Source organism: Oncorhynchus nerka, linkage group LG3 (assembly GCF_034236695.1).
Source record: "Oncorhynchus nerka isolate Pitt River linkage group LG3, Oner_Uvic_2.0, whole genome shotgun sequence".
In the NCBI taxonomy this organism is placed as follows: Eukaryota; Metazoa; Chordata; class Actinopteri; order Salmoniformes; family Salmonidae; genus Oncorhynchus; species Oncorhynchus nerka.
This window is the reverse complement of record NC_088398.1, coordinates 13,732,129-13,760,094: the sequence shown is the minus strand read 5'-3', so window position 1 is coordinate 13,760,094 and position 27,966 is coordinate 13,732,129. Positions and strand designations below refer to the sequence as shown.

Below are 27,966 nucleotides of genomic sequence, written 5' to 3'. Positions count from 1 at the left end.
CACTAATACCAATGGTTCAAATGTCTTCATGTCTTTAATAATTTCACCATAGAAAATACTACTTATAAAACATGAACACATCATTGTGGTACAGCAGTTAAAATAATAATTGTTCACACCAATACTTGATTCACACTAACACCAACCTGTATTAAACATTGTACAAATATATTTACACAGTGTTTCCATCACTGTACAGTGGAACAACTTTGATTTTAGAAGTGGGGGGACATATATGGTTTTTTAATCCAGTCGGATAAACACTTCAAACAGCCTACCTGACCGCTCGGAGGCTTCTGCATGGTCCTAAAGCACCCCATTGCCTCGTTTTTAAAATCCCATTCCAATGATAACATCAGCGGGGGACAAAAATGCAATTTCAGAATGTAGGGGGGACCTGTCCCCCCATCCCCAGTCAAAGTTGCGCCCCTGTTATTATAAATGGATGGTTTCAAATTGTTAACATGAAAAAATGCTCACAGCATTACAACATGTTTAGCAATTGTTTCTGTGCAAACCCATACATTTTCCTGTAAAAAGAGTAGGTCTACATTGTATTTTTTGCTTGTGAATATGCACAGTACATTGGTACATAACCATTGGGCTGTATCCTAAGTCCAGTTGATGTGGATTCTATGACAGCAGTGCAACACTACAATACTTTCTAATTAGAAGAGCACACAATCTTTCACACGTTCAGGAGGTGAAACGCTCTGGAATGTTGCAGAAAGAAATGCTTCCTATAGAGCTAACATGATTTCCTATTCTATATGACAGAGAATAGTGTCTGTTCTACATAATATATATCTATCTGAACATTCTGTTACATTGCACCCCAATGAGTATGATCCTGGTAAGAAGTCACTGATGGTGAATTGACAGCAAAGCCCATAGGTATAGATATGGTCTTGGTCCTGTTCATAGAGATTTGTTCGTTATATGTGAAATTATCAGTATGTTTGCAAACACTAAATCACATACAGCTATTGCTACAAGTTGTTCTTGGTCATTTGACACCAGTCAGACTGTATTCAGTCATAACCGAGTCAGACGAAGGTCTACCTTGTACATCCAGGCACTCCACATATCTCACAACTCATTGAGTAATCTACAGAATATCTACAGTAAACCAATGGGATACAACATACTTCACCATAATGACATTTAAGGGAAAAAATATCTTAAACATTATGTAGCGCTTTAAATAAAGAGGGTTGACACACTGTGTCTCAAAGAATCTGCTACTGAAAGCTAAACATTAAAGGTCCAATGCAGCCATTTTTATCTCAATATCATAGAATTGATGGGTTACAATTAAGTACCTTACTGTGATTGTTTTCATTTAAAATGGTCAAAAAGAAACCAAAATAGCTTCTTAGCAAAGAGCTATTTCTCAAGCAAAAATGTTGCTAGGACTGTCTTGTAGAGGTCTGAGTGGGGAAGGGAAAATGGAAAACTAGCTGTTATATGCAGAGGTTTGGATCTCTTTCTTATTGGTCTATTAACTAATTTACCATGCTCCATCCCACCAAACAGCTCTTACACTAAAAGGGGATTATAATAATGTTCCCAATTTCACTTTATTATTCCAACCTCATAGCCTGGAAATATGTACAAAACACAGGAAATCTTTTTTTTTTTTTTTTTTACTGCACTGGGGCTTTAAACAATGCAATCAACCATTCACAAGATTATTTGTTCGTTTTTCACTTCTGAAATATTTTGGATGTAGTTCTAAGCCCTGCTCAGAACCACAACTACAAAATACAAAAGTTCACTATTATTACCCAGTAAGTGTTAGATGCCAAAGGACGACTAGGGCTAATGCTAGGTACAGATCTGGCGGTCTGTCCACCAGCAGCACAGTGGCAGAGCCAGCCTGCCCCGGGGGGAGAAAGAGGGCCTTTGGTTTGTGGTGTGGCATGAACCACTGCACCAGGAGAGTGAGGTACTGTTCTGTTAAGACAGCCATGATACGGACGGTAGATTGTCGATCAGTCGATCCTATAACTAGAGGGTCCAGTCAGTCTCAGAGCCGTAATGTAGCAGCTCTGCCTTGTGTCACTCTGTCTGCCAACCAATACGTGGGTCTTTACGCTGACACAGTGCTGACAGTGCGCTCTCTCTTCCCACTGGCCAGGTTCCTCTTCTTACAGTAGGTGTAGAGGGCCGTCAAAGGGATACAGCAGACAGAGGAGGCTAGGAGGAGGCCGATGAAGGCTTGGGCGTAGGGAGGATACTCCGTCACCACAGACTTCCCCTGGAGGAGGGGGAAGACAACAGGACAGGCAGAGATCAACATTGTATTTGGGTGCAGCATATTCTTTTCCAGTGCTTTTCTTTCATTCATGTATGACTGGTACAATCAAGTCTCCCTTTGGGGATTAATAAAGTACAATCTTATCTTACCCGTTTTTTGGTCCGAGTGCTTGTTAGTGTAATGACAGGGTTATTGATAAGATATTGGAGATAAAAAGAGAGGCCTTACCAGTTCTTTGTTCCAGGCCTGGTATGTGGGCGTTCCTCCCTGGATGTAGTTGACAATGTAGAAGATGAACAGGGCAATGAGGAGGATGGGACTGACTCCTGCCAACATGATCTTCCAGTAGCAGTTAAGACGATGACCTAACATGTCTTCTACATCCTTCTCAAACCTGGAGAGGGAAAGGTTGCAGGAGCATTGATATGAGGACTCTGTCGATTAAGGCAGCCCCCCGCACCGCTCTGATTCAGAGGGGTTGGGTTGAATACGGAAGACACATTTTGGTTGAATACATTCAGCTGTGCAACTGACTAGGTATCCCCGTTCCCTTCCTAAAATACTTTCATATATTTTGTATGGGCAAAAGACAACCATGGTATTTTAGTTTAAACATTCATTCAACATTCAAAGGAAATTGCTTATATGCTTCTTAAGCCATTTTGCTTTTAATAAACAGTACAAGCCCAACTTAAAAAACTACAGTGCAGTTCAGTCAAAATCCTGAGAGAAGAGTGAAAGGAATGTGAGGTATTTGTGGATGATTATGCTAAGTGTTGTTTGGCATTACTGGACACAATACAGCTTTTATGAGGTACTTTAAAGACTTAACTCTACTGGCTGCTAACACAACTGCAGTAGGGCTACACATTCTCCAGTAGAAACTGTTTCAAATAAAGTCAGCTCAACTATTGTTTCTTGGAGAAAAGGTACTGTATGACAAGATGTGTTCGTTTTTCTGATTTCAAACAGCAAAGGTGATGATGCTTTGAAAGCTTCTGAAATGAGTCATTCTTCATTATCAATATTGTACACACACACACACACACACACACACACACACACACACACACACACACACACACACACACACACACACACACACACACACACACACACACACACACACACACACACACACACACCTTTTGATGCCATATATGTAGCAGACGGTGATAACTTCAATGAGGACGATGAAGAGCAGAGAGAAGGTGGCTCCATAGTCGTTGAACATGGTGAACCAGTAGTTCCCAGAACGGGTGGTGAAGCCCAGGCCAAGCAGCAGGCAGAATAGACACACCAGACCTACAGGATATGACAACACACATGTTAGTCACACACACCAGACCTACAGGATATGACAACACACCTGTTAGTCACACACACACCAGACCTACAGGTTATGACAACACACATGTTAGTTACACACACACACCAAACCTAGAGTATTGGCCCACTCCAAGCTTATCTCTGTCCTGGCAACCCAATGGTTGAACCAGCTTCCCCCGAAGTTAGGACAGCAGAGTCCCTGCCCATCTTCTGAAAACCTATCTCATCAAATAAGACACAAGAAAAACATACTTACTACGATGGTGTTATGTAGTTGTCTCATCTAGCTATTTTAAGATGAATGCACTAACTGTAAGTCACTCTGGCTAAGAGCATCTGCTAAATGACTAAAATGTAAAATTTAGGATGGGACAACTCACCTGTTAGTCTCTCTCTCACACACACACACACACACACACACACACACACACACACACACACACAACAAACTCAAGCCGCAGGCAGAACAGACACACCAACCTAAGGACAAGACATGCCCGGGTCCACCCTAACCCTAGTTTCATGTTCACACCTTAGCTCAATTCTTACCCTCAACCACAACCATAAACCTAGCTTCACGACCACACCTTAGCTCAACCCTAACCCCCTCTTCCGCCCTTCCCCTCATCACCCCTTCTCTCTCACCATTGAGTGTTTTGGTGCTCATGTAGCGGCTGATGAACTTCAAGTCACTGAGGGGGGTGATGACGGCGATGACGTTGCCCAGCATACTGCCCATGCCCAGCAGCAGCAGCATGATGAAGTAGAGCACAGACCACAGCTGAGACACGGGCATGTTCTTAATGGCCTCACTGTACACTATGAAGGCCAGGCCTGTACCCTCAACAGCCTGGGAGGAGGGAGAGAGATGGAGAGAGAGAGACTTTAGTGGATATTCAGTCCTGCATAGTGCAAAAGTTTCTGAAGTCAGTATTACATTTTTTGCTTTCCTCCATTGGAAACTTAAGTGGGATGGTTTATTAAAGACAAAATGGAAAATCCAGAAGAGCATTGAAAATGAAATATTAGCATTAATTGTAACTGCAACAGCCCATGATATTTGCCACATCTCACTACCACCACCACAGAGTCAAATAAAGTTGTATAGGTGACATTGAACTATGATTAAATATTAAATATTTATAGAATGGTGAGTGAAGTTTTTATTGCCTCACGGTAAAATACATTTATTTTGTTGCTACATGATAACATATTGTCAGGAAACCAGAGGTGTGTTGTTAGATTAAGGACTCGATTCAATCCATATTGCGGAAATTCTGAGCTATAGCGCAAAAATGTTAAGGTAAGATCAGATTGAGATGATTTATGCAGCATTTACCCTGAATTTCAATCTCGCTATATCACAGAACTTCTGAGATTCAGATTGAATCGAGCCCTAAGAGAAGTAGCAAATTAAGTTGTCTTATCAGTATTTTGCACAAGTTTTCCTATTAGTTCATTTGAGTTGTGTCTCATCATGACCTACCGTGTCTAGTTCAGCCTCTAGGTCACAGGTCTCCAGCCTACCTCCCAGACTGGCAAACTGTTCTGGGTGTGTCCTGTTCAGCTCAGTGATCCAGTGGTTGACATTCTCCAGACTGATGGTGTCCTCTGCTAGATCAAAGGTGTTCAGGAGCAGCAGTCGCACCCTGGGAGAAGAAGAGAAATGTCAGTGTCATGAAAGGACAAGTGGTGTAGCGCAGTTTCTCTGAAACTTTTTTTAGGTGGGGGAGGGGAGGGGGCCAGGTAACTTCCTGCAATTCTACAGATTTTGCCATGGGGCAGAGAGAAAAGTGTGCAGTTTTAAAGCAAATTTCCTGCTATTCTATGCATTTTGCCATGAGGTTGAGAGAAGATTTACCAGTTTTATAGCTAATTTCCTGTAATTCTAAACATTTTGCCATGGCTTATGACATTTATACATGTTTGGTTTGGGACCCCCCAGCCCTTTCCAGTCGCTGCATGCTACGTCACTGGAAAGGGCATTTATGATCTGAATCATACAGTATATCTAGCCCCTTATACAATTCCTCTCATTGCTGATCTAGATTTCAATGCCTTCCCAAGTCCAAGCACCTGCCATTTCTTCCATTTGTATGTCTGCAGAAACTGCTACAGTCTACAGACGTTAAATTAATTGTATATGTTTGACCTAGAATTTTTTACGTTTGTAGTGGCTTAGTGCTGCTAACTGGTGTCACCTATGTCTCTGAGTTGAAAGTTCAATGCCAAAGTCAATGAGACAACCAACCAGACCGCAACCCCAACCAGGGCCTCACCTCTCCAGGCAGCTCTCGTAGTTGAAGGTGGCCTTAAAGCCATAGATGGAGAAGGTGACGATACTGGCGAAGATGGAGGTGCTACTGTTGACCATGGACACGACGATGGCCTGCTTCTCAAAGTTGTTGTTGTACTGGTTGTAGCTGGCAAAGGCAATGAGGGATCCAAAGCCCAGGCCCAGAGAGAAGAAGATCTGAGTGGCCGCGTTGATCCATGTAGTGGGGTTAGCCAGCTGTTCCATCTAAGACAGCAAACACACACACACACACACACATTAGTAAAGCATATTAGTAGCACACACACATGCAGTGGCAAGAAACAGTATGTTAACCCTTTGGAATTACCTGGACTTCTGCATAAATTTGTCAAAAAATTTGATCTGATCTTCATATAAGTCACAACAATAGACAAACACAGTCTGCTTAAACTAATAACACACAAACAATTACTGTATATGTTTTCATGTCTTTATTGAACACACTGTGTAAACATTCACAGAGCAGGTTGGGAAAAGTATGTGAACCTTTGGATTTAATAACTGGTTGACCCTCCTTTGGCAGCAATAACCTCAACCAAACGTTTTCTGTAGTTGCGGATCAGACCTGCACAATGGTCAGGAGGAATTTTTGACCATTCCTCTTTACAAAACTGTTTTAGTTCAGGAATAGTCTTGGGATGTCTGGTGTGAACTGCTCTCTTGAGGTTATGCCACGGCATCTCAATTGGGTTGAGGTCAGGTCTCTGACTGGCCCACTCCAGAAGGCGTATCTTCTTCTGTTGAAGCCATTCTGTTGTTGATTTACTTCTGTGTTTTGGGTCGTTGTCCTGTTGCATCACCCGACTTCTGTTGAGCTTCAATTGGCGGACAGATAGCCTTATATTCTCCTGCAAAATGTCTTGATAAACTTGGGAATTCATTTTTCCGTCGATGATAGCTAGCTGTCCAGGTCCCGAGGCAGCAAAGCAGCTCCAAACCATGATGCTCCCTCCACCATACTTTACAGTTGGGATGAGGTTTTGATGTTGGTGTGCTGTGCCTTTTTCTCTCCACACATAGTGTTGTGTTCCTTCCAAACAACTCAACTGTTGTTTCATCGGTCCACAGAATATTTTGCCAGTAGAGGTGTGAAACATCCAGATGCTCTCTTGCGAACTTCAGAGTGGCTTCTTCTGTGATTTCCTGCCATGAACACCATTCTTGTTTAGTGTGTTACGTATCGTAGACTCGTTAACAGAGATGTTAGCATGTTCCAGAGATTTCTGTAAGTCTTTAGCTGACACTCTAGGATTCTTCTTAACCTCATTGAGCATTCTGCACTGTGCTCTTGCATTCATCTTTGCAGGACGGCCACTCCTAGGGAGAGTAGCAACAGTGCTGAACTTTCTCCATTTATAGACAATGTGTCTTACCGTGGACTGATGAACACCAAGGCTTTTAGAGATAGTTCTGTAACCCTTTCCAGCTTTATGCAAATCAACAATTATTAATCTTGGGTCTTCTGAGATCTCTTTTGTTCGAGGCATGGTTCATTCAGGCAAATACAGTGCCTTGCGAAAGTATTCGGCCCACTTGAACTTTGCGAACTTTTGCCACATTTCAGGCTTCAAACATAAAGATATAAAACTGTATTTTTTTGTGAAGAATCAACAACAAGTGGGACACAATCATGAAGTGGAACGACATTTATTGGATATTTCAAACTTTTTTAACAAATCAAAAACTGAAAAATTGGGTGTGCAAAATTATTCAGCCCCCTTAAGTTAATACTTTGTAGCGCCACCTTTTGCTGCGATTACAGCTGTAAGTCGCTTGGGGTATGTCTCTATCAGTTTTGCACATCGAGAGACTGAATTTTTTTCCCATTCCTCCTTGCAAAACAGCTCGAGCTCAGTGAGGTTGGATGGAGAGCATTTGTGAACAGCAGTTTTCAGTTCTTTCCACAGATTCTCGATTGAATTCAGGCCTGGACTTTGACTTGGCCATTCTAATACCTGGATATGTTTATTTTTGAACCATTCCATTGTAGATTTTGCTTTATGTTTTGGATCATTGTCTTGTTGGAAGACAAATCTCCGTCCCAGTCTCAGGTCTTTTGCAGACTCCATCAGGTTTTCTTCCAGAATGGTCCTGTATTTGGCTCCATCCATCTTCCCATCAATTTTAACCATCTTCCCTGTCCCTGCTGAAGAAAAGCAGGCCCAAACCATGATGCTGCCACCACCATGTTTGACAGTGGGGATGGTGTGTTCAGGGTGATGGGCTGTGTTGCTTTTACGCCAAACATAATGTTTTGCATTGTTGCCAAAAAGTTCAATTTTGGCCAGAGCACCTTCTTCCACATGTTTGGTGTGTCTCCCAGGTGGCTTGTGGCAAACTTTAAACAACACTTTTTATGGATATATTTAAGAAATGGCTTTCTTCTTGCCACTCTTCCATAAAGGCCAGATTTGTGCAATATACGACTGATTGTTGTCCTATGGATAGAGTGTCATACCTCAGCTGTAGATCTCTGCAGTTCATCCAGAGTGATCATGGGCCTCTTGGCTGCATCTCTGATCAGTCTTCTTCTTGTATGAGCTGAAAGTTTAGAGGGACGGCCAGGTCTTGGTAGATTTGCAGTGGTCTGATACTCCTTCCATTTCAATATTATCGCTTGCACAGTGCTCCTTGGGATGTTTAAAGCTTGGGAAACTTTTTGTATCCAAATCCGGCTTTAAACTTCTTCACAACAGTATCTCGGACCTGCCTGGTGTGTTCCTTGTTCTTCATGATGCTCTCTGCGCTTTTAACGGACCTCTGAGACTATCACAGTGCAGGTGCATTTATACGGAGACTTGATTACACACAGGTGAATTGTATTTATCATCATTAGTCATTTAGGTCAACATTGGATCATTCAGAGATCCTCACTGAACTTCTGGAGAGAGTTTGCTGCACTGAAAGTAAAGGGGCTGAATAATTTTGCACGCCCAATTTTTCAGTTTTTGATTTGTTAAAAAAGTTTGAAATATCCAATAAATGTTGTTCCACTTCATGATTGTGTCCCACTTGTTGTTGATTCTTCACAAAAAAATACAATTTTATATCTTTATGTTTGAAGCCTGAAATGTGGCAAAAGGTCACAAAGTTCAAGGGGGCCGAATACTTTCGCAAGGCACTGTATGTTTGATGTCTTCTGTGCCCGTATGAATAACCCCTATGATGTAACTGGAATGATGAGATAGATGTTCTTCATTTATGTTTTTGTTTTATTATTTCACTGCCATACTGTGTTCGATCTTGTCCAGCCATCTTGTCTCAAGAGGACCACAATGGAAATAAGTCCCAGACTTTATGGTGTGTTATCCTCAATGATTTTATTCATGTGCATGTATGGCTTTTAAGTTTTATGTGTGCTTGTTTTTTAAAATGGTCGAATTAATAAACTAAACCAAACTAGATGCTTCTTATGAATAGCAAACTCAAATGTTGTGAGTGTTTTTTTATAGCGCAGGGCAGCTCTAACTAACATCTCCAATCTCGTCTCAATGATTGTACTCAAGGTTAGCTGACTCCAATTAGCTTTTGGAGGTCATTAGCCTAGGGGTTCACATACTTTTCCCAACCTACACTGTGAATGTCTAAATTACGTGTTCAATATAGACAAGAAAAATACAATCCTTTGTGTGTTGTTAGTTTAAGCACACTGTGTTTGTCTGTTGTTGTGACTTAGGTGAAGATCAGATCTAATTGTATGACCAATTTATGCATAAATCCAGATAATTCCAAAGGGTTTACGTACTTTTTCTTGCCACTGTATGTAAAGCAGGATTAAACATAACAGAACAATGTACATGAGCTACCATACCTTGGCTGTGAAAACGTAGATCTATTGCATCTCATCTATGCCGCTCTGTCTTTGCTCATCAATACATTTATATGTACATATTCTTATTCCATCCTTTTACTTAGATTTGTGTGTATTAGGTAGTTGTTGTAGAATTGTTAAATTACTTGTTAGATATTGTTGCACTGCCGGAACTAGAAGCACAAGCATTTCACTACACTTGCAATAACATCTGCTAACCATGTGTATGTGAACAATCAAATTGTATTGTATTTGATCAATAATGTTCTTTCATTCATCTAATCATTCGTACCTTGGGCGTGAACATGTACTTCACACCGTTGATGGCTCCGTGAAGGGTGACGCCACGGATGAGGTAGATGATGAGGACCAGGTAGGGGAATGTGGCTGTGAAGTACACCACCTAGAGAGGGGAGAAACAGCAGGGGGATTCAGGGTCAAAGTTCAACTATGCTGCACTGATTGCCTGTTTTCTAACACAGATTTGGCCCACTTGTCCTACGGTTTTATAACATTGCTCGCTGCATTTACTGTGAAGTTGTAGGTGGAAGTGAACTTGTTTGTGTATGTCTTTCCATCAATTGATAACGATGCTATTACTTTTCTATTATTTCTCTCTGTATTGTTGGGAAGGGCCGTATGAAACCATTTCACTGTTAACCTACACATGTTGCTTACGAAGCATGTGATGATTAAAAAGTGATTTGATTTATTTTGATGAACCTCTTTTAGGTCATTTTAGATGAGAGATCATATAAAAATCAAAAGCCCCTTGCCAGAACGAATCAGAACGATTCAGAACAAATCAGTTTTAAAGGGACCTCCTGTGTGCATGCGCTTGCACGTTATAATAAACATCATAGGCAGCTCGTGAGTTTCAAGTTTGGGGAAGCTTACAATTTATCACAATTTGCCAACTTTCTTCATGGAACAGTTTCATTTAAATCTCCTTCCAGACTCACATTAAGCATCTCCAATCCAAAAATACATCTAGAATCGGCTTCCTATTTAGCAAAAAAGCATCATTCACTCATGCATACCCTTGTAAAACTGACTATCCTACTGATCCTTGACTTTGGCGATGTCATTTACAAAATAGCCTCCCACACTCTACTCAGCAAATTGGATGCAGTCTATCACAGTGCCATCCATTTTGTCACCAAAGTCCCATATACTACCCACCACTGCAACCTGTATGCTCTCATTGGCTGGCCCTCGCTTCATATTTGTGGCCAAACCCCCTGGCTCCAGGTCATCTACAAGTCTTTGCTAGGTAAAAGCCCCACCTTATCTCAGCTCACTGGTCATCATAACAGCACCCACCCGTAGCACGTGCTCCAGTAGGAACATTTCACTGGTCACCTCCAAAGCCAATTCCTCCTATTCCTGGAACGAATTGCAAAAATCACTGAATCTGGAGACTCATATCTCCCTCACTAACTTTAAGCATCAGCTGTCAGATCAGCTCACATATCATTGCACCTGTACATAGCCCATCTGTAAATAGCCCATCCAACTACCTCATCCCCATATTATTATTTATTTAATTTTTGCTCCCTTGCACCACAGTATCTCTACTTGCACATTCATCTTCTGCACATCTATCACTCCAGTGTTTAATTATTAAATTGTAATTACTGTAAGGGTGTGAACTGGTGGCAGAGTAGTCAGACGCAGGAGAAAAATAACTGTGTTTCCAATGGCGCAGTTTATTTACAAAAAAATAATAAAAATCAATGGGTAACATAACCTGACGCACACCAGTACAGACATACACATACACTTACAATAAACAATCACCGAAAAGGACATGAAGGGGAACAGAGTGTTAAATACACACCAGTACAGACATACACATACACTTACAATAAACAATCACCGAAAAGGACATGAAGGGGAACAGAGTGTTAAATACACAACATGTAATTGATGGGATTGGAACCAGGTGTGATGGAAGACAAGATAAAACAGCGATGGCTAGAAGGTCGGTGACGTCGACCGCCGAACACCGCACGAACACGGAGAGGGACCAACTTCGGCGGAAGTCATGACAATTATTTGCCACTATGGCCTATTCATTGCCTTACCCCCCTAATCTTACCTCATTTGCACACACTGGGGTGGCAGGGTAGCCTAGTGGTTAGAGCGGTGGACTAGGAACCGGAAGGTTGCAAGTTTGAACCCCTGAGCTGACAAGGTACAAATCTGTCATTCTGCCCCTGAACAGGCAGTTAACCCACTGTTCCTAGGCCGTCATTGAAAATAAGAATATGTTCTTAACTGACTTGCCTAGTTAAATAAAGGTAAAATAAAAAACACTGTATATAGATTTTTTCTATTGTGTTATTGACTGTACGTTTGTCTATTGCATGTCATTGTTTTTGCCGCACTGCTTTGCTTTATCTTGGCCAGGTCGCAGTTGTAAATGAGAACTTGTTATCAACTTGCCTACCTGGTTAAATAAAGGTGAGATAAATAAAATAATTATAAAAAAATAATAACGTTTTTGTTTCTCAAAATTACTATCACATGGTTAATCAGAAAAATCTGAATTAAAATGATAAAAATCTCAACTAATGCAAGAGCACCAGCCTTGGACACATGGACACATTGATACAATGTGACCCATTGGCGGCTAAAGAAATGAGCACATGGAACTCAGAGATAGCCTATAGGCCAATGCAGCAGTAGGCCTATAACTTTCATTGTCAACTTAGTAAAATAGGCTTAACACAAATTAAAACAGTAGAAAATATCCTGATATAATTTTTTTTTTTTCAATCGGATTAATCTCTCTGCCTGTCTGCCTCCCTTTCTATCTGTCTTGATTTGAGCTATCGCTGGTGAAGTGAGACATTGTATCAACTCAGCAGGTTGGCGTGCTCAGATGTGTGCGCTCCATCCATGTTATGACAGAGAAACCATACACATGCTCATTTCTCACATTGAGCACTCCAAACAAAATACATAGAAAAAATTAGCAAAACTCCTAAATAAACCAAAACTTGTTTCTCACAAGTATAGCAGGTTGTGAACTCTGCAAACAATGTTTCCACTCCAAGAATGAGAACAGTAAATTACTGTAATACATTAATTAACAGAAATGTCTGTAACTGTTGGGGTTTGTTTCCTTGTTACTTGTCAATCATTGGCTCATTGGTGAAATTAGCATTATGACAATATCTTTAATTAAATCATTCAAAAACCTTTATTAATGTAATTGCAGACAGAAGTTGACACCAGGAACATAGCACGCATGTTCCTGAGTAAGTTCTGCAAAATATAAAAGGTCCCAAGTTATTTTATTAAACCTGAAGTCCAGCCCTAGTGATGTCACTGCCTACATCATTATCTTCTCCTCCTGAGACCAAAACCATGCCTACTCAACACTAAAACTCTTGTTTATATAGCTATCTAAAAGCTTAGCAGGAAATGTCCAAGTTGATTTATAGTGGAATGTCTAACTAATATCTTATCTCTTACACTCCCCTGCAGAGTTATGTCTTCACAGTTCTCAGACAGTTTCTTCATAAGAGGCAGAGAGCCTAGAAAAGTACTGTGGAACAATATTAAACCTCATAATGTATATATATTGTTAATCTGTAGTCTAGGACCCTATAAATGTAAGGAGGGAGGGGTCTTATAACCCCTCCCCTTCTCTTAATACAACATAAGCATAATCAATTATTATAATACATCAAACATTTGGTACAGCCCCTATCATGACCCCTAGGTGAACCCCTTTCATAACCAAATGACAGGGGATTAACGACACCTTGACAAGGCTTTACATGTTACATACTGTATGTAATGGGGAATTGATCAAAAATAAACAAAGGGAAAACAATTCACACAATAAACCAATGAATGTGCAAGAATTGTTGGAAGACATTGGAGCACATTATTGAGAGCTGAGTGCATGCATTCTGGAGAGAGACGCAGACATATTTTCACCACACGCGTTCCCTTATTCTTGTCTCAACATTTTCAATTATACTCAAGACACATTATCTTCACACATTTTAGATGCTTTTCACGGACATATGCAACTCAATAATCAGTTAGGCCTGCGGAAGTATTCACCCCCCTTGGCATTTTTCCTATTTTGTTGCCTTACAACCTGGAGTTTTTATTTTTCATTTTTTATGTTTGTGTCATTTTATTTACACAACATGCCTACCACCTTGAAGATGCAAAATATATTTTGGGGTGAAACAATCAAGAAATAAGACAAAAAACAGAACTTGAGCGTGTATAACTATTCACTTCCCCAAAGTCAATACTTTGTAGAGCCACCTTTTGCAGCAACTACAGCTGCAAGTCTCTTGGGGTATGTCTCTATAAGCGTGGCACATCTAGCCATTGGGATTTTTGCCCATTCTTCAAGGCAAAACTGCTCCAGCTCCTTCAGGTTGGATGGGTTCTGCTCGTGTACAGTAATCTTTAAGTCGTACCACAGATTTTCAATTGTATTGAGGTCTGGGCTTTGACTAGGCCATTCCAAGACATTTAAATGTTTCCCCTCAAACCACTTGAGTGTTGCTTTAGCAGCATAATTAGTGTCATTGTCCTGCTGGAATGTGAACCTCTGTCCCAGTCTCAAATCTCTGGAAGACTGAAACAAGTTTCCCTCAAGAATTTCCCTGTATTTAGCGCCATCCATCATTCCTTCAACTCTGACCAGTTTCCCAGTCCCTGCCGATGAAAAACATCCCCTGGGGATGGTGTTCTCAGGGTGATGAGAGGTGTTGGGTTTGCGCCAGACATAGCATTTTCCTTGATGGCCAAAAAGCTCAGTTTTAGTCTCATCTGACCAGAGTACCTTCTTCCATATGTTTGGGGAGTCTCCACATGCCTTTTGGTGAACACCAAACGTGTTTACTTATTTTTTTCTTTAACCTCTTAAGTCGACCCTCTACTTTTTTGAACATTCTGTTAAAAATCGCGCAACATTTCAGCGCCCTGCTACTCATGCCAGGAATATAGTATATGCATTTGCTTAGTCTGTGTGGATAGAAAACACTCAGACGTTTATAAAACTGGTTAAATCACTGCTGTGGCTTTACCAGAACGGCATTTACATCGAAAAGCACAGGAAAAACTGATCACTGAAAATGGGAAAATATATCCATGCACTACTTGAACCCATTGATAAAGGTGAACCACAATTAATTGACTGAGGTTGCAATACCTACAGCTTCCACACGGTGTCTAGAGTCTTGTCATTTCCCTTCGAGTTTTTTCTTGGTCAAACACATGCAGGGCACCGTATCTCCTTAGGTCTAGGACCGGATATTTTCGTTGAGTTTCTAGCCGGACATTTTTCCAGACGGACAGCTAATGATCTTTACATCGCCTCCTGATGAATTTTATCGCTTATTAACGTTTACTAATACCTAAAGTTGCATTACAAACGTATTTCGAAGTGTTTTGTGAAAGTTTATCGTCGACTTTTTGAATTTTAAAAAAATGACGTTACGTTTTGAAACGATGTTTTTTTCGTTTATCACACAGTCTACATATAACGATATCTAGGCTTTATATGGACCGATTTAATCGAAATAAAGACCCAAATAGTGTTTATGGGACATCTAGGAGTGCCAACAAAGAAGATGGTGAAAGGTAATGAATGTTTTCTATTTTATTGTGCGGTTTGTGTAACGTCGAAATGCTAATTATTTTGTTTACGTCCCCTGTGGGTCTTTTGGGGTGTTACATGCTATCAGATAATAGCTTCTCATGCTTTCGCCGAAAAGCATTTTAAAAATCTGACTTGTTGCCTGGATTCACAACGAGTGTAGCTTTAATTCGATACCCTGCATGTGTATTTTAATGAACTTTTGAGTTTTAACTAATACTATTAGCATTAAGCGTAGCGCATTTGCATTTCCAGAGCTCTAGTTGGGACGCAAGCGTCCCGAGTAGAAGCAAGAGGTTAAGCAATGGCTTTTTCTGGCCACTCTTCCGTAAAGCCCAGCTCTGTGGAGTGTACGGCTTAAAGTGATCCTATGGACAGATACTCCAATCTCCGCTGTGGAGCATTGCAGCTCCTTCAGGGTTATCTTTGGCCTCGTTGTTGCCTCTCTGATTAATGCCCTCCTTGCCTGGTCCGTGTGTTTTGGTGGGCGGCCCTGGCCCTCTCTTGGCAGGTTTGTTGTGGTGCCATATTCTTTACATTTTTTAATAATGGATTTAACAGTGCTCTGAGGGATGTTCAAAGTTTCTGATATGTTTGTATAACCCAACCATGATCTGTACTTCTCCACAACTTTGTCCCTGACCTGTTTGGAGAGCTCCTTGGTCTTCATGGTGCCGCTTGCTTGGTGGTGCCCCTTGCTTAGTGGTGTTTCAGACTCTGGGGCCTTTCAGAACAGGTGTATACATACTGAGATCATGTGACAAATCATGTGACACTTATATTGCACACAGGTGGACTATCTTTAACTAATTATGTGACTTCTGAAGGTAATTGGTTGCGCCAAATCTTATTTAGGGGCTTCATAGCAAAGGGGGTGAATACATACGCACGCACCACTTTTCCATATTAGATTTTTTAGATTTTTTTTTAAACAAGTACGTTTTTTTATTCACTTCACAATTTGGACTATCTTGTGTATGTGCATTACATGAAATCCAAATAAAATCCATTTAAATTACAGGTTGTAATTATACAAAATAGGAAAAACACCTTTTCAAAAATGCTTTTGCAAGGCACTGTATCGCCATGCGCGCTGCCCAAATTGCTGGCTTCCCAAATAGGCATAGGCCTACGCACTTGTGATTGGAAACAATCAACAGATCGATTTTTTTTAAATGAAGAACTTAATGATCCTCTGTGGCTAAGTCAAGTTCTCTGGTAAAGTATTTTGAATGATTGTATTTAGACAGGAGTAATTATGTAATTTTGGAAAAACATCAATTTATTTTAGGGGAAGCCAGCATCTGAATAGTGCACTGCACCCACCAACTTTCCTTTCTAATTCGCAAGTGGCTGAAATCAGAGATTTGTCTGTAATGACAAGATTCTCATTTCTCCACACTAACAATGCGAGTCGTTCAGCCAAAGGAATGTAGGCTACAAGCTTAGGTCTGCATATTATGACTATAGAAACGCATTGGGCTTATTCAGGACAGATTTTGTCAAGAATGAGCACCCTGGATAAGAGTGTCTGCTAAATAACAAAAATGTAAAAATGGAATGTAAAAATGTAGCAGATGTATCTGATGCTGTCTGGTCAGAAAAAGTAAGGCATGCCATACTCCTTTTGTCCAGAGAGCATCAGATACATGGTCTACACATAAGGAGACAGAGGGGTGCTGTTCCGCTCGCTCGGATGCTTTATCTGAGATGGATGCGTCTTTGTGTCTGTGCGCATCTCGGTCAAATAAATCATTCATATTTCAATATTTCATTTGGACGGGCAAGGAGGTACGGCAGGGCTTGCTAGACCCCCTAGGGCCCGCCCATAACACAAGTTCTGCCATGAATCCACTGTGAACAGCAGACCAGAAAACAGTTCTCTGTCTGTGTTGACACAGTATCCTTTACTTTCACCCTGGCTTGTCTCCTCAGAGACTCCCACTCTACATAGTTATGTAATGAAGTAGGCTAAGGTTTTCAAAAATCACTCTCCCAGCTGATGTTTTCCTCAGTTCAGTAAAGATCCATTGGATCTGCTTCCCCTTTCCCTGCTCCAAAATTCTGAGTTGGCAAACTGCAGCCACAAACGTTGACTGTTTTATTCGCCAGGCCTTGATGGACAACTATCTGATCATATAGAATATTGAACTGTTTGTACCTTGTCTCGACATTACAAATAACTTTCTTGACCCTTTCCTTTGTTATCGAGGTCACCTCTCAGCTGACTGTTTTCCTCTGCTCAGTAAAAATGCAGGTAACTGTCAAAATAAAGGAAACACTTGACTAAATGAGGGATACAAAGTATACTGAAAGCAGTTGAGTTAATTAAGCAATTTACATCCCATCATGCTTAGGGTCATGTATAAAAATGCTGGGCAGGCCATTATTTTGGCCACCATGGCTATGCCCACATAGGATGACAATGCCCCCATTCACAGGGCATGAGGTGGCACTGAATAGTCTGATGAGCATGAAAACGATGTAAACCATATACCGTGGCCATCTCATTCACCAGATCTCAACCAAATTTAACACTTATGAGAGATTCTGGAGCGGTGCCTGCAAGAGCGTTTTCACCACCAGCAACAAAACACCAAATTATGGAATTTGTCATGGAAGAATGGTGTTGCATCCCTCCGATAGAGTTCCAGACACTTATAGAATCTATGTCAAGGTGCATTGACGCTGATCTGGCTCGTGGTGACCCAATAACCTATTAAGACACTTTATGTTGGTGTTTCCTTTATTTTGGCAGTTGCCTGTATGACACAGGAGACGATAGTGACCTATGTCCACTAGATCTTCAGCTAGCATGACATAAGGGTACCATAACTGTCTTGACCCTGTCCATCATTACCGAGCTGATCTCTGACCTCTCACCTTCCCGGTGGACTTGACCCCCTTGACGATAAACAGGTAGACAATCATCCAGGCCAGCAGGAGGCAGAGTGCCTGTCCCATGTGAATCCCTCCGTTCTCCTCGATGGACCCGGAGATGTCCAGGGTCTCCCTGTAGAAGAAGTACTGGGTGGGCGTGGCCCGCTCACACTCCTCCACATGGCCAGTCAGGTTGCTGTTAACCGGGCACTCTGCCCATGGCAGGATCGACTGGAGCAGAGTGGGAGGAAACAGCACAGGTCAGGTCAGGCACAGGATGTTACAGATAGCACTAGAGCAATGAACTGCGTCTTCTAAGATTCCAAACAAAACAGTCTGCACAGGACCAATAGATGACCAATAGTGTGTCCTCAAAGCTGAGTGAGCCTGTTCATACATCTGGTAATAAGATTGTAACAAGTTATTGAAGATCGTCTACATTGTATCATACATCTGAATGGAGGTCAAATACTATGAATTGCTCTATTGAAAATAAAGATAATTTTGCCATTGTGAGACTGGAACTAACCTGGAATGAATGAAAGAGGTACCAGAAACTCCATGCATTGATGACATTGTAATAGAGGCATAGGTACATGGAGGTCACAACACTGGCCAGACCTGGAACCAGCAGAGAGAGGAACAGATACATTTAAACTATAAGCAGATATTATCTCATTTGCATCTTTGATAAGGATACTTTTGTTAGGTTGTTGAAATACATTTGCAGTGTTGGGAAGAAGTAAACTACATGTTTTTCAACTATTCATTTAATTACATTTTACAGTAGCTTATATTTTAGGGTTCTTTGGATGTCCCCATAGCAGAACTCTTTTTGGTTGCAGGTTGAACCCTTTTTAGTTCCAGGTAGAACCCATTTGGGTTCCATGTAGAACCCTCTAGTTAATTACTTTGTTGCCATGTAGAGGTGTAGTTAACCACACAAACTACATACTACATTTTTTGCAAAAAGAATAGACAATATGTAGGCAATACTTTCCTTCCTTTTTCAGTCAGACCTGCCTAATTCTCACTTGAAGCATAGTTTTTGTGTTTAATAAGCTAAATTACACATTTTGTTAACATATGACCCCAAAGTGATCTGTTCTTGCAATTTGAAGTCAATGACATTTTAGATTTACGTATGATAATTTGTATGTAGTGACCTACTTTTTCAAAGTAACTTTAGTTAAGTAAACTATATTTTTCTTCCAGTGTGAAGAAATTGGTAGCTTAAACTATAAACTATATTTTTAGAGTAGCTTCCCGATACTGTACATTTTACACAAAAATACTGGCCTAAATGTAACAAAGCCATTTTTAAAAACGTGTGTAATGTGATAAATTAAAGGCAAATGTATGTACTTTATTAAATGGCAGTGTGCACCCATACATGTGTAGCACTCTATGTGCAGTGTCTACTGTCCCCAAAAATATTATTAAAAGTAAAAAAAAATTTAAGAAAAAGAAAAAAGGACCGTCGCAGGAGGTCCCGGACTGTGGACAGTCGCAGGAGGTCCCGGACTGTGGACCGTTGCAGGAGGTCCCGGACTGTGGACCGTCGCAGGAGGATCCGGACTGTGGACCGTCGCAGGAGGTCCCGGACTGTGGACCGTCGCAGGAGGATCCGGACTGTGGACCGTCGCAGGAGGTCCCGGACTGTGGACCGTCGCAGGAGGATCCGGACTGTGGACCGTCGCAGGAGGATCCGGACTGTGGACCGTCGCAGGAGGTTCCTGACTGTGGAACGTCGCAGGAGGTTCCGAACTGTAGACCGTCGCTGGAGGTTCCGGACTGTGGACCGTAGTAGGAGGTTCCGGACTGTGGACCGGTGCAGGAAGCTCTGGACTGGAAACCTTCGCCGGAAGCTCTGGACTGGAAACCGTCGCAGGAAGCTCTGGACCGGAAACCGTCGTCGGAAGCTCTGGACTGTGAACCGTCGCCGGAAGCTCTGGACTGTGAACCGTCGCCGGAAGCTCTGGACTGTGAACCGTCGCCAGAAGCTCTAGAATGTGAACTGCCGCCGGAAGCTCTGGACTGGGAATATGCACTGGAGCCCTAGTGCTTGGAGCCGGAAAAGTTGGCACCGGACTGGTGACAAGCACTTCAAGGTGAGTGCGTGGAACTGGCACAGGACGTACCGGACTGGGGAGGCGCACTGGAGGCCTGGTGCGTGGAGCTGGCACAGGTGGCACTGGACTGGTGACACGCACTTCAGGGCGGTGCGAGGAGCTGGCACAGGACGTACTGGGCTGTGAAGGCGCACTGGAGACCTGGTGCGTATAGCCAGCATCAATTGTACCGGTTCGATGACACACTTTGCACGGCAAGTGCGAGGAGCTTTGAGATTCTTCAAAGTGGCCACCCTTTGCCTTGATGACATATTTGTAGACTCTTGACATTCTCTCAACCAGATTAATGAGGTAGTCACCTGGAATGCATTTCAATTAACAGGTGTGCCTTGTTAAAAGTTAATTTGTGGATTTCTTTGTGGAATGGATGATCTCCGCATGTGTGGTTCCCACCTTGAAGCATGGAGGAGGAGGTGTGGGGGTGCTTTGCTTGTGACACTGTGTGATTTATTTAGAATTCATGGCACACTTAACCAGCATCGCCTTCCCATCTGGTTTGCACTTAGTGGGACTATCATTTGTTTTTCAACAGGACAGTGACCCAAAACACACCTCCAGGCTGTGTAAGGGCTATTTGACCAAGAAGGAGGGTGATGCATCAGATGACCTGGTCTCCACAATCACCTGACCTCAACTCAATTGAGATGGTTTGGGATGAGTTGGACTGCAGGGTGAAGGAAAAGCAACCAACAAGTGCTCAGTATATGTGGGAACTCCTTCAAGACTGTTGGAAAAGCATTCCAGGTGAAGATAGTTGAGAGAATGCCAAGAGTGTGCAAAGTTGTCATCAAGACAAAGGTTGGCTACTTTCAATATTTTATTTCATACGTTTTTGGTTACTACATGATTCCATATGTGTTATTTCATAGTTTTGATGTCTTCACTATTATAGTGTTCACTAGTGTGCTCCCTCTCCGGCCTCTAGGTCACCACGCTGCTCGTTATGACGCACACTTGTCACCATCGTTACGCGCACCTGGACTCCATCAACTCCCTTATTACCTTCCATATATACGTACGTCACTCCCTTTGGTTCCTTCCCCAGGCGTTATTGATTCTGTTCCAGTGTCATGTCTGTGTGTTGTTCGTGCTACTTGTTTTACGTTGCGTTTATTTATTAAAACACTCACTCCCTGAACTTGCTTCCCAACTCTCAGCGCACATCGTCACAGTAGAAAATAGTTAAAATAGTAGTAGGTGTGTCCAAACTATAGACTGGTACTGTATATTTAGTACTCACCCACTCCCCCCAGATAGGGGTTAATAGCTCTCCATGCTCCAATGCTGCCCAGACGCATCTTCTGGCCAATGGCTAACTCCATGTAGAACAGGGGTACCCCCAACAGGACCAGCATAAGCAGGTATGGGATCAGGAACCCACCTGAGGACAGAAAAAGGACACACATACAGTATATTTGACCATTCAAAAGACCTGCAGTAGCAGAGACAAAAACACACACATGATCTATAAGGTGATGCACTGAGCTTCAGATTCATATGACACCCAGAAAATGTGTTCTCATTCTTAATAGTTCTATTTCATTTACATAATGAATGTGGCCTTGGTCCTTGTATTCGGTTGCATTTTTCTTCTCCCTATATATTAATGGAAAGAAAGGGTGCAGTGCAGTGCAGTGCTTCCTTCATTATTCTTTGATCAAGGGTCTAACATCTAAACAAAGCCTTATTCATGTTTCTACTGGGTTCTGTTCTCTCTGACTTTCTCAGTATTCATGACAATCACAAAAAAACAGTCTGGCCTGGGTCACCCCATGACCCATGGGACTGAAAGCAAAGTGACCTGTCTACTGTGATTTCCAGTCTGCTAGTTTGAGTCGTCGACAGTAATTACAGTAAGCAGGCAGTGGGGCAGACAGTGAAGGGGGCAGGGGGTGAGGAGGGACAGGGGAGCAGGGGGACATTCTCAGTGACACAAACACAAAGTCAAAGAGAGTTTAGAGAAGGGTCAGCCACTGGAACCCTTTTGGGATTCATTAATTCACTCGTTCATTCATTTACTCATCCATCCGTCCATTCAATTTTCAATTCATTCATTCATTCAGTGGGTGAACATAATGGTATTAAAAAGCATGTCATTGTCCATAATTTAGCAGTTAGATGGAAGATTCCATGCTTCTAGCTCTCAGATTCTTCATGCTACCTTCCCTTGACTGTAATGAACTCTTGTGAATGAGTGTTCACACAGAAACAGCATGTATAATCGGATAAGGATTAGACGGAAGTTGAAATAGTTAGATATATTGGAATAAATAGCTTTTCCTGTACTGTAATCTCAGATTCCTCAAGTTGTTGCACAAGAAATACATGATTGTAAAATCACGTTATTATGATGTGTATCAGGTGATTATTTACACTATGACAAATCATTTTTTGAACACTGTAAAATAAATAATGCACAACGCAATGGTAACATAATATAGAACTTAAGGGGGGCCTCAATGTGTATAATGTAAGACTCCTAACCTCTAATGTCCCATCTTTCTGTTTTACGTTGTGATCTGTTAACAATGAGAGGGACATGACATTTTATAGGATTTTTGGGACCTCCATTTGTCTACGCTCATGATGTACTGTTTGTCCTACATGTTATATTGATTACTGTATGCTTGAAGTCCTGTCATTAGGTGTAAGCCTGCTGTAGATTATTAGTATTGAATAGGTTCTCCTAAACCAGAGCCTCATAGGGATATGCAAGGGTAGAGCTTATTTATATGGTAGAATAACAAAGGTATACCATTTCATGAGGTAATTCAAGTGTATTTGTCTTCCGTCATCTTATCTCTGTCAGTGTCAAGTTGGTGGGGCATTGCCTTAATGTTACTGTCCAGTGTTTCCAGAATTCAATTAAATATGACCTATAATTGAACTTTAGTTCCAAAAGGCTATATCCCCACATTTTTCATATTTGTGTTTTTTCACCCAAAAATGATTGCTTATGGGTACCTTCATCCGTGTGTAAAATATTACTGTTGTCAGATTTTCTATTCATAGATTTTTCATGTATATTCAAATGTTTTTGTTTTTTTGCAAAACACCATGTATCCACTGTTTAGCTGGAATGGAATGTTCGTATCCTGTATATATGACAGTGATATATGGCTGTCTCACCTATCTTAATGCACTAACTGCCACTCTGGATAAGATAAGAGCATCTGCTAAATGACTAAAACGTCAAATGTAAATATTTTACATACAGATCTCACATTACTATAGCGATTCATTTTTTATTAAAAAATTATAATATTGATTTTACAAATGTATAATTTGTACAGTTCTTTAATAAACATTTCGTTATTTGTCACATTTAACTGTATAAAACCCAGCAGTAGTACTTATTTCTCAAGTTTTTCAAAAAAACATGATTATTTGTTTCTCTGAAATGAAACCATTAAGTGATTTTAAACAAATACATGTCTGTCAATGAACAAGCCCATGCCCTGATTAGTTGGTGAAATAACACACTAATCTCTTTCATAAGTTCTTTAAACAATAAGACCTAATTTACCAACATTTCTGTAAAAAATATATATAGCATTTTGGAAGGAAACTCTTCAATTACTTACAATATGAGTGAAACAGTTTTCCTACCAAAAATTGTATGTTAAAAAGCAGCTTTTCTGTGTTGGAATGGTGTGGGCCAGTGGAGGCTGCTGAGGGGGGGACGGCTCATAATAATGGCTGGAACGGAGCAAATGGAATGGTATTTGATACCAGTCCACTCATTCCACTCCAGCCATTACCACGAGCCAGTCCTCCCCAATTAAGGTGCCACCAACCTCCTGTGGTGTGGGCATACCCCAACAACAGAATGTTGTGGGTGTATACCGGTCATTCAAAATATTAATGCGAGTAGATCACTGATTGGCCAGCTCATGCCTTCTAGACCGCTGATTGGCCATCTCATCCTCCTCCACAAACTGATGATGGCACTAAGATCGCACTCAAACGCACTCAACACGCTGTATAGAAAATCCACATGCAGAAAGGGTGCTTCTCGTGGCCGGGGATTTGAATGCAGGGACACCTAGAGTTTTGACTCGTTTTTACCATCATGTAACCTGTGCAACTACAGTCAACAAAACTCTAGGTCACTTTTACTCCACACACAGAAACGCATTCAAAGACTCTCCCTTGCCCTTCCTATGGCAAATCTGACCGCATCTCTATCCTCCGTATTCCTGCTTACAAGCGAAAACTCAAACAGGAAGTACCAGTGATTCACTCAATAGAGAAGTGGTCAGATTAAGCGGATGCTAAGCTACAGGGGCTGCATCGCAAGCACAGACTGGAATATGTTCTGGGATTCATCCGATAACATTGAGGAGATTACCACATCAGTCACTGGCTTCATTAATAAGTGCTTCAACAACGTCATCCCCACAGTGACCGTAGGTACATATCCCAACCAAGAATGTTTTTCATTGACCACAGCTCAGCGTTCAACACCATAGAGCCTTAACAAGCTCATCAATATGCTCAGGACCCTGGGACTGAACACCTCCCTCTGAAACTGGACTCTGAAATTCCTGACGGGCCGGCCCCAGGTGGTGAGGGTAGGCAACAAACAACACATCCGCCACACTGACCCTCAACACGGGGGCCCCTCAGGAGTGAGTCTTTAGTCCGCTCCTGTACTCCCACGACCACACTTTCATTAAGTTTGCTGACGACACGACGGTGATAGGCCTGATCACCAATAAGGATGAGACTGCCTATAGAGAGAAGGTCAGTGACCTGGCAGTATGGTGCCAAGACAACAACCTCAAAAATGAGCTGATCGTGGACTACAGGACACGTAGGGCTGAGCATGCCCCCATCCACATCGAAGTGGCTGTAGTGGAGCGGGTGTAACAGAATAACTTTAGACCGTCCCCTCGCCCCCTGCACACATCAACGTCACCGATTGAAACACTATTTAGCGCGCACCGCTAACTAGCTAGCTATTTCACATCCGTTACACTCACCCCTCTTTTGACCTCCTCCTTTTCCGCAACAACCAGTGATCCGGGTCAACAGCATCAATGTAACAGTATAACTTTAGACCGCCCCCTTGCAGAGCAAGGGGAACTACTACTTCAAGGTCTCAGAGCAAGTGACGTCACAGATTGAAACGTTATTTAGCGCGCACCACCGCTAACTAGCTAGCTATTTCACATCCGTTACACGGGTCAAAAGTTTAAAGTTCCTCTGTGTCCACATCACTAAGGAATTAACATGGTTCAATACAGCAGACAATGCCTCTTCCCCCTCAGAAGTCTGAAAAGATTTGGCATGGGCCCTCAGATCCTCAAAAGGTTCTATAGCTGCACAGTTGAGAGCATCTTGACTGGCTGCATCACCATTTGGTATGGCAACTGCTTAGCATCTGACCGCAAGGCCCTGTAGAGGGTAGTGCTTACGGCCCAGTATATCACTAGGGACGAGCTTCCTGCCATCTATACCAGGTGGTGTCAGAAGAACGCCTTCAAAATTGTCAAAGACTCCAGCCACCCAAGTCACAGACTGTTCTCTCTTCTACCGCACGACAAGCGGTACCGATGCATCAAGTCTGGAACCAACAGGACCCTCCTTCGACCCCCAAGCCATAGGACTACTAAATAGTTAACCAAATAGCTACCCAGACTATCTGCACTGACCCTCTTTTTACTAACTATTTCACATACGCTGCTGCTACTGTTTATGATATATCCTGTTGCTTAGTCACTTTACCCCTACCTATATGTACATAGTGTATATAGCCAAGTTATCGTTATTCATTGTGTATTTATTCCTTGTTTATTACTCTGCATTGTTGGGAACGGCCCGTAAATATTTCACCTTTAGACTACACCTGTTGTTTACGAAGCATGTGACATTTTCTGTTGTTGATTTGATTGATTTGAAATAGCCAACATTTTTTAAACTGTCTGTTTGAGATACACGTTTGGGTTTTTGAAGTGTATTTTATTCAATTTATGCTTTGGACACAAATACGAGTATAGGATGAGACAATATTATTTGGGTATGAGTTAACAGAATATTAACTTTTACATTTATTTTGTTACTGGACAGTTACATTAAGGCAAAAACTCTACAATAATAAATACAGAACAACTATACTAGCATACCACACCTGTATTTATGGATTGGACATATTGGCCTTAAAGCAACCGAAGCATCAACGAGTCTTGTATGTGAACATTTTCTAGGAATCTATGAATGGAACAACAGAAACATAAACACCTGTTTACTGTTACGCTACTAATTGTAAAACTTTGTAAAAGCAAATGTTGATCCATTTGTTATTCTGTGACAAACAACTGGGCGCGTTAAGGGTTAAAATTGGCTCCGTATCAATCCAAACTTTAGAGTGGAAAGTACTTTTATGCGCGCGCTTTTGGAAGCTCCTTTATGTATGCGCTTTGGTACATGCATACCCTCTGTTTTTGAGTGGACTAACTGTTCTCAGTGACTTATATGGAATATAGGAATATGAAAAATATGAATTGAACTAACAACTACGTGAGATCATTTCAAAAACATGGCACATTTCCTGCACCACTAACTTTTAGAGGAAGAAAACAAGACTGCACAGTAACACCTTCACTCACTAGAAATGTTTAACAAGGTGACTGACGCTAACCAATATAGTAATCGTTCCGATTCCCTGTAAATTAATAATAAACTGATAACGTTTCACCCAGGGTAAAATAATAACTAACCCATTCTACAATCACACAAGATCAGTGTGCCATTGCGCATGGATAAAGGTGAAGAAATTGGACACTGACTGGCTATTCATATAGCCTACATTACCACTTTTAATCAGTAAACACTAATTGTATTCATTCATTTTACACAGTGTCAAATATTGCAGTTCGATATTTAATACAAAATAACTGTAGGCCTAAATGTACAATATATTATGGATTAAACCCTAAATTAGGCTATGCGCTGCACCTAAACAAATAAATAGTGCTTACCCCCGCCATGCATTTGACACAAGTATGGAAAACGCCACACATTTCCCAGTCCAACCGCGTATGATACACACGCCAGGACAAATTGCATGGGATTGTCCCACTCTGCTCTTGCGGCGTCCTTCCCCATCGTTGAGTCCTGAGCACACAATCAAGCCAATGTTCAGGTCCGGTCGAGTCGGTGGCAGTGCGGTGCCGGTGGACAACCTTGACAGTCAGCAAGCCTAAGTCTGAAGTACCGGGAGTAGGGATGGCACTCCTGTCTGGATAATAGAACAAATACAATGACAGCGTCCTATGGGAAACAGGGAAAGTGTGTCAACAGGAGGCTGTTCGAGTCAGACACATTTGCAATAGCTGAAGAAATAGCATGGAGTTTATAGAACGCTTGCCCATTCTAACGAGGTACCCCTACTTGAGAGGGAGGGTCTAATGTTTTAATAGGTAGGCATAGGCTAGAGAGTTTACATAACCCAGGTGAATGTTTGATTTTCCCAGCTCTTCTTAAAAACAAGAGTTTATACGCCTGTCATAGAGATAGTGGACCATCGCCAATACCTTTTATATTCCTTAGGGTATGCTTCAGATAGCATGTGTTTGCTTTTGTACAATGGATTTC

The 27,966-nt window shown here is 41.6% G+C and overlaps 1 protein-coding gene across 1 annotated transcript; it reads right to left on the bottom strand.

Moving 5' to 3' along the window:
* Nucleotides 1–15: 15 nt before the first annotated feature.
* LOC115102429 (sodium- and chloride-dependent transporter XTRP3A-like) lies at nucleotides 16–27,746 on the bottom strand. Its single transcript, XM_029622372.2, has 11 exons — nucleotides 27,351–27,746; nucleotides 21,608–21,748; nucleotides 18,765–18,856; nucleotides 18,239–18,466; nucleotides 10,010–10,120; nucleotides 5,869–6,110; nucleotides 5,076–5,238; nucleotides 4,235–4,439; nucleotides 3,406–3,565; nucleotides 2,489–2,654; nucleotides 16–2,260 (listed from the first exon to the last, which is right to left on the bottom strand). Exons 1-11 carry the CDS (start codon nucleotides 27,475–27,477, stop codon nucleotides 2,093–2,095), a joined length of 1,803 nt encoding a protein of 600 aa, XP_029478232.1. The 5' UTR covers nucleotides 27,478–27,746; the 3' UTR covers nucleotides 16–2,092.
* Nucleotides 27,747–27,966: the final 220 nt, after the last annotated feature.

Bases quoted from the DNA above. Each gene is read 5' to 3' on its own strand.
- LOC115102429 (XM_029622372.2), bottom strand. From the start codon at position 27,477: ATGGGGAAGGACGCCGCAAGAGCAGAGTGGGACAATCCCATGCAATTT. The intron at 21,749-27,350 runs GTAAGCACTATT...TTCTGTCCTCAG, and splicing joins GTGTCAAATGCATGGCGGGG to GTGGGTTCCTGATCCCATAC. The intron at 18,857-21,607 runs GTGAGTACTAAA...TGCTGGTTCCAG, and splicing joins CCCCTATCTGGGGGGAGTGG to GTCTGGCCAGTGTTGTGACC.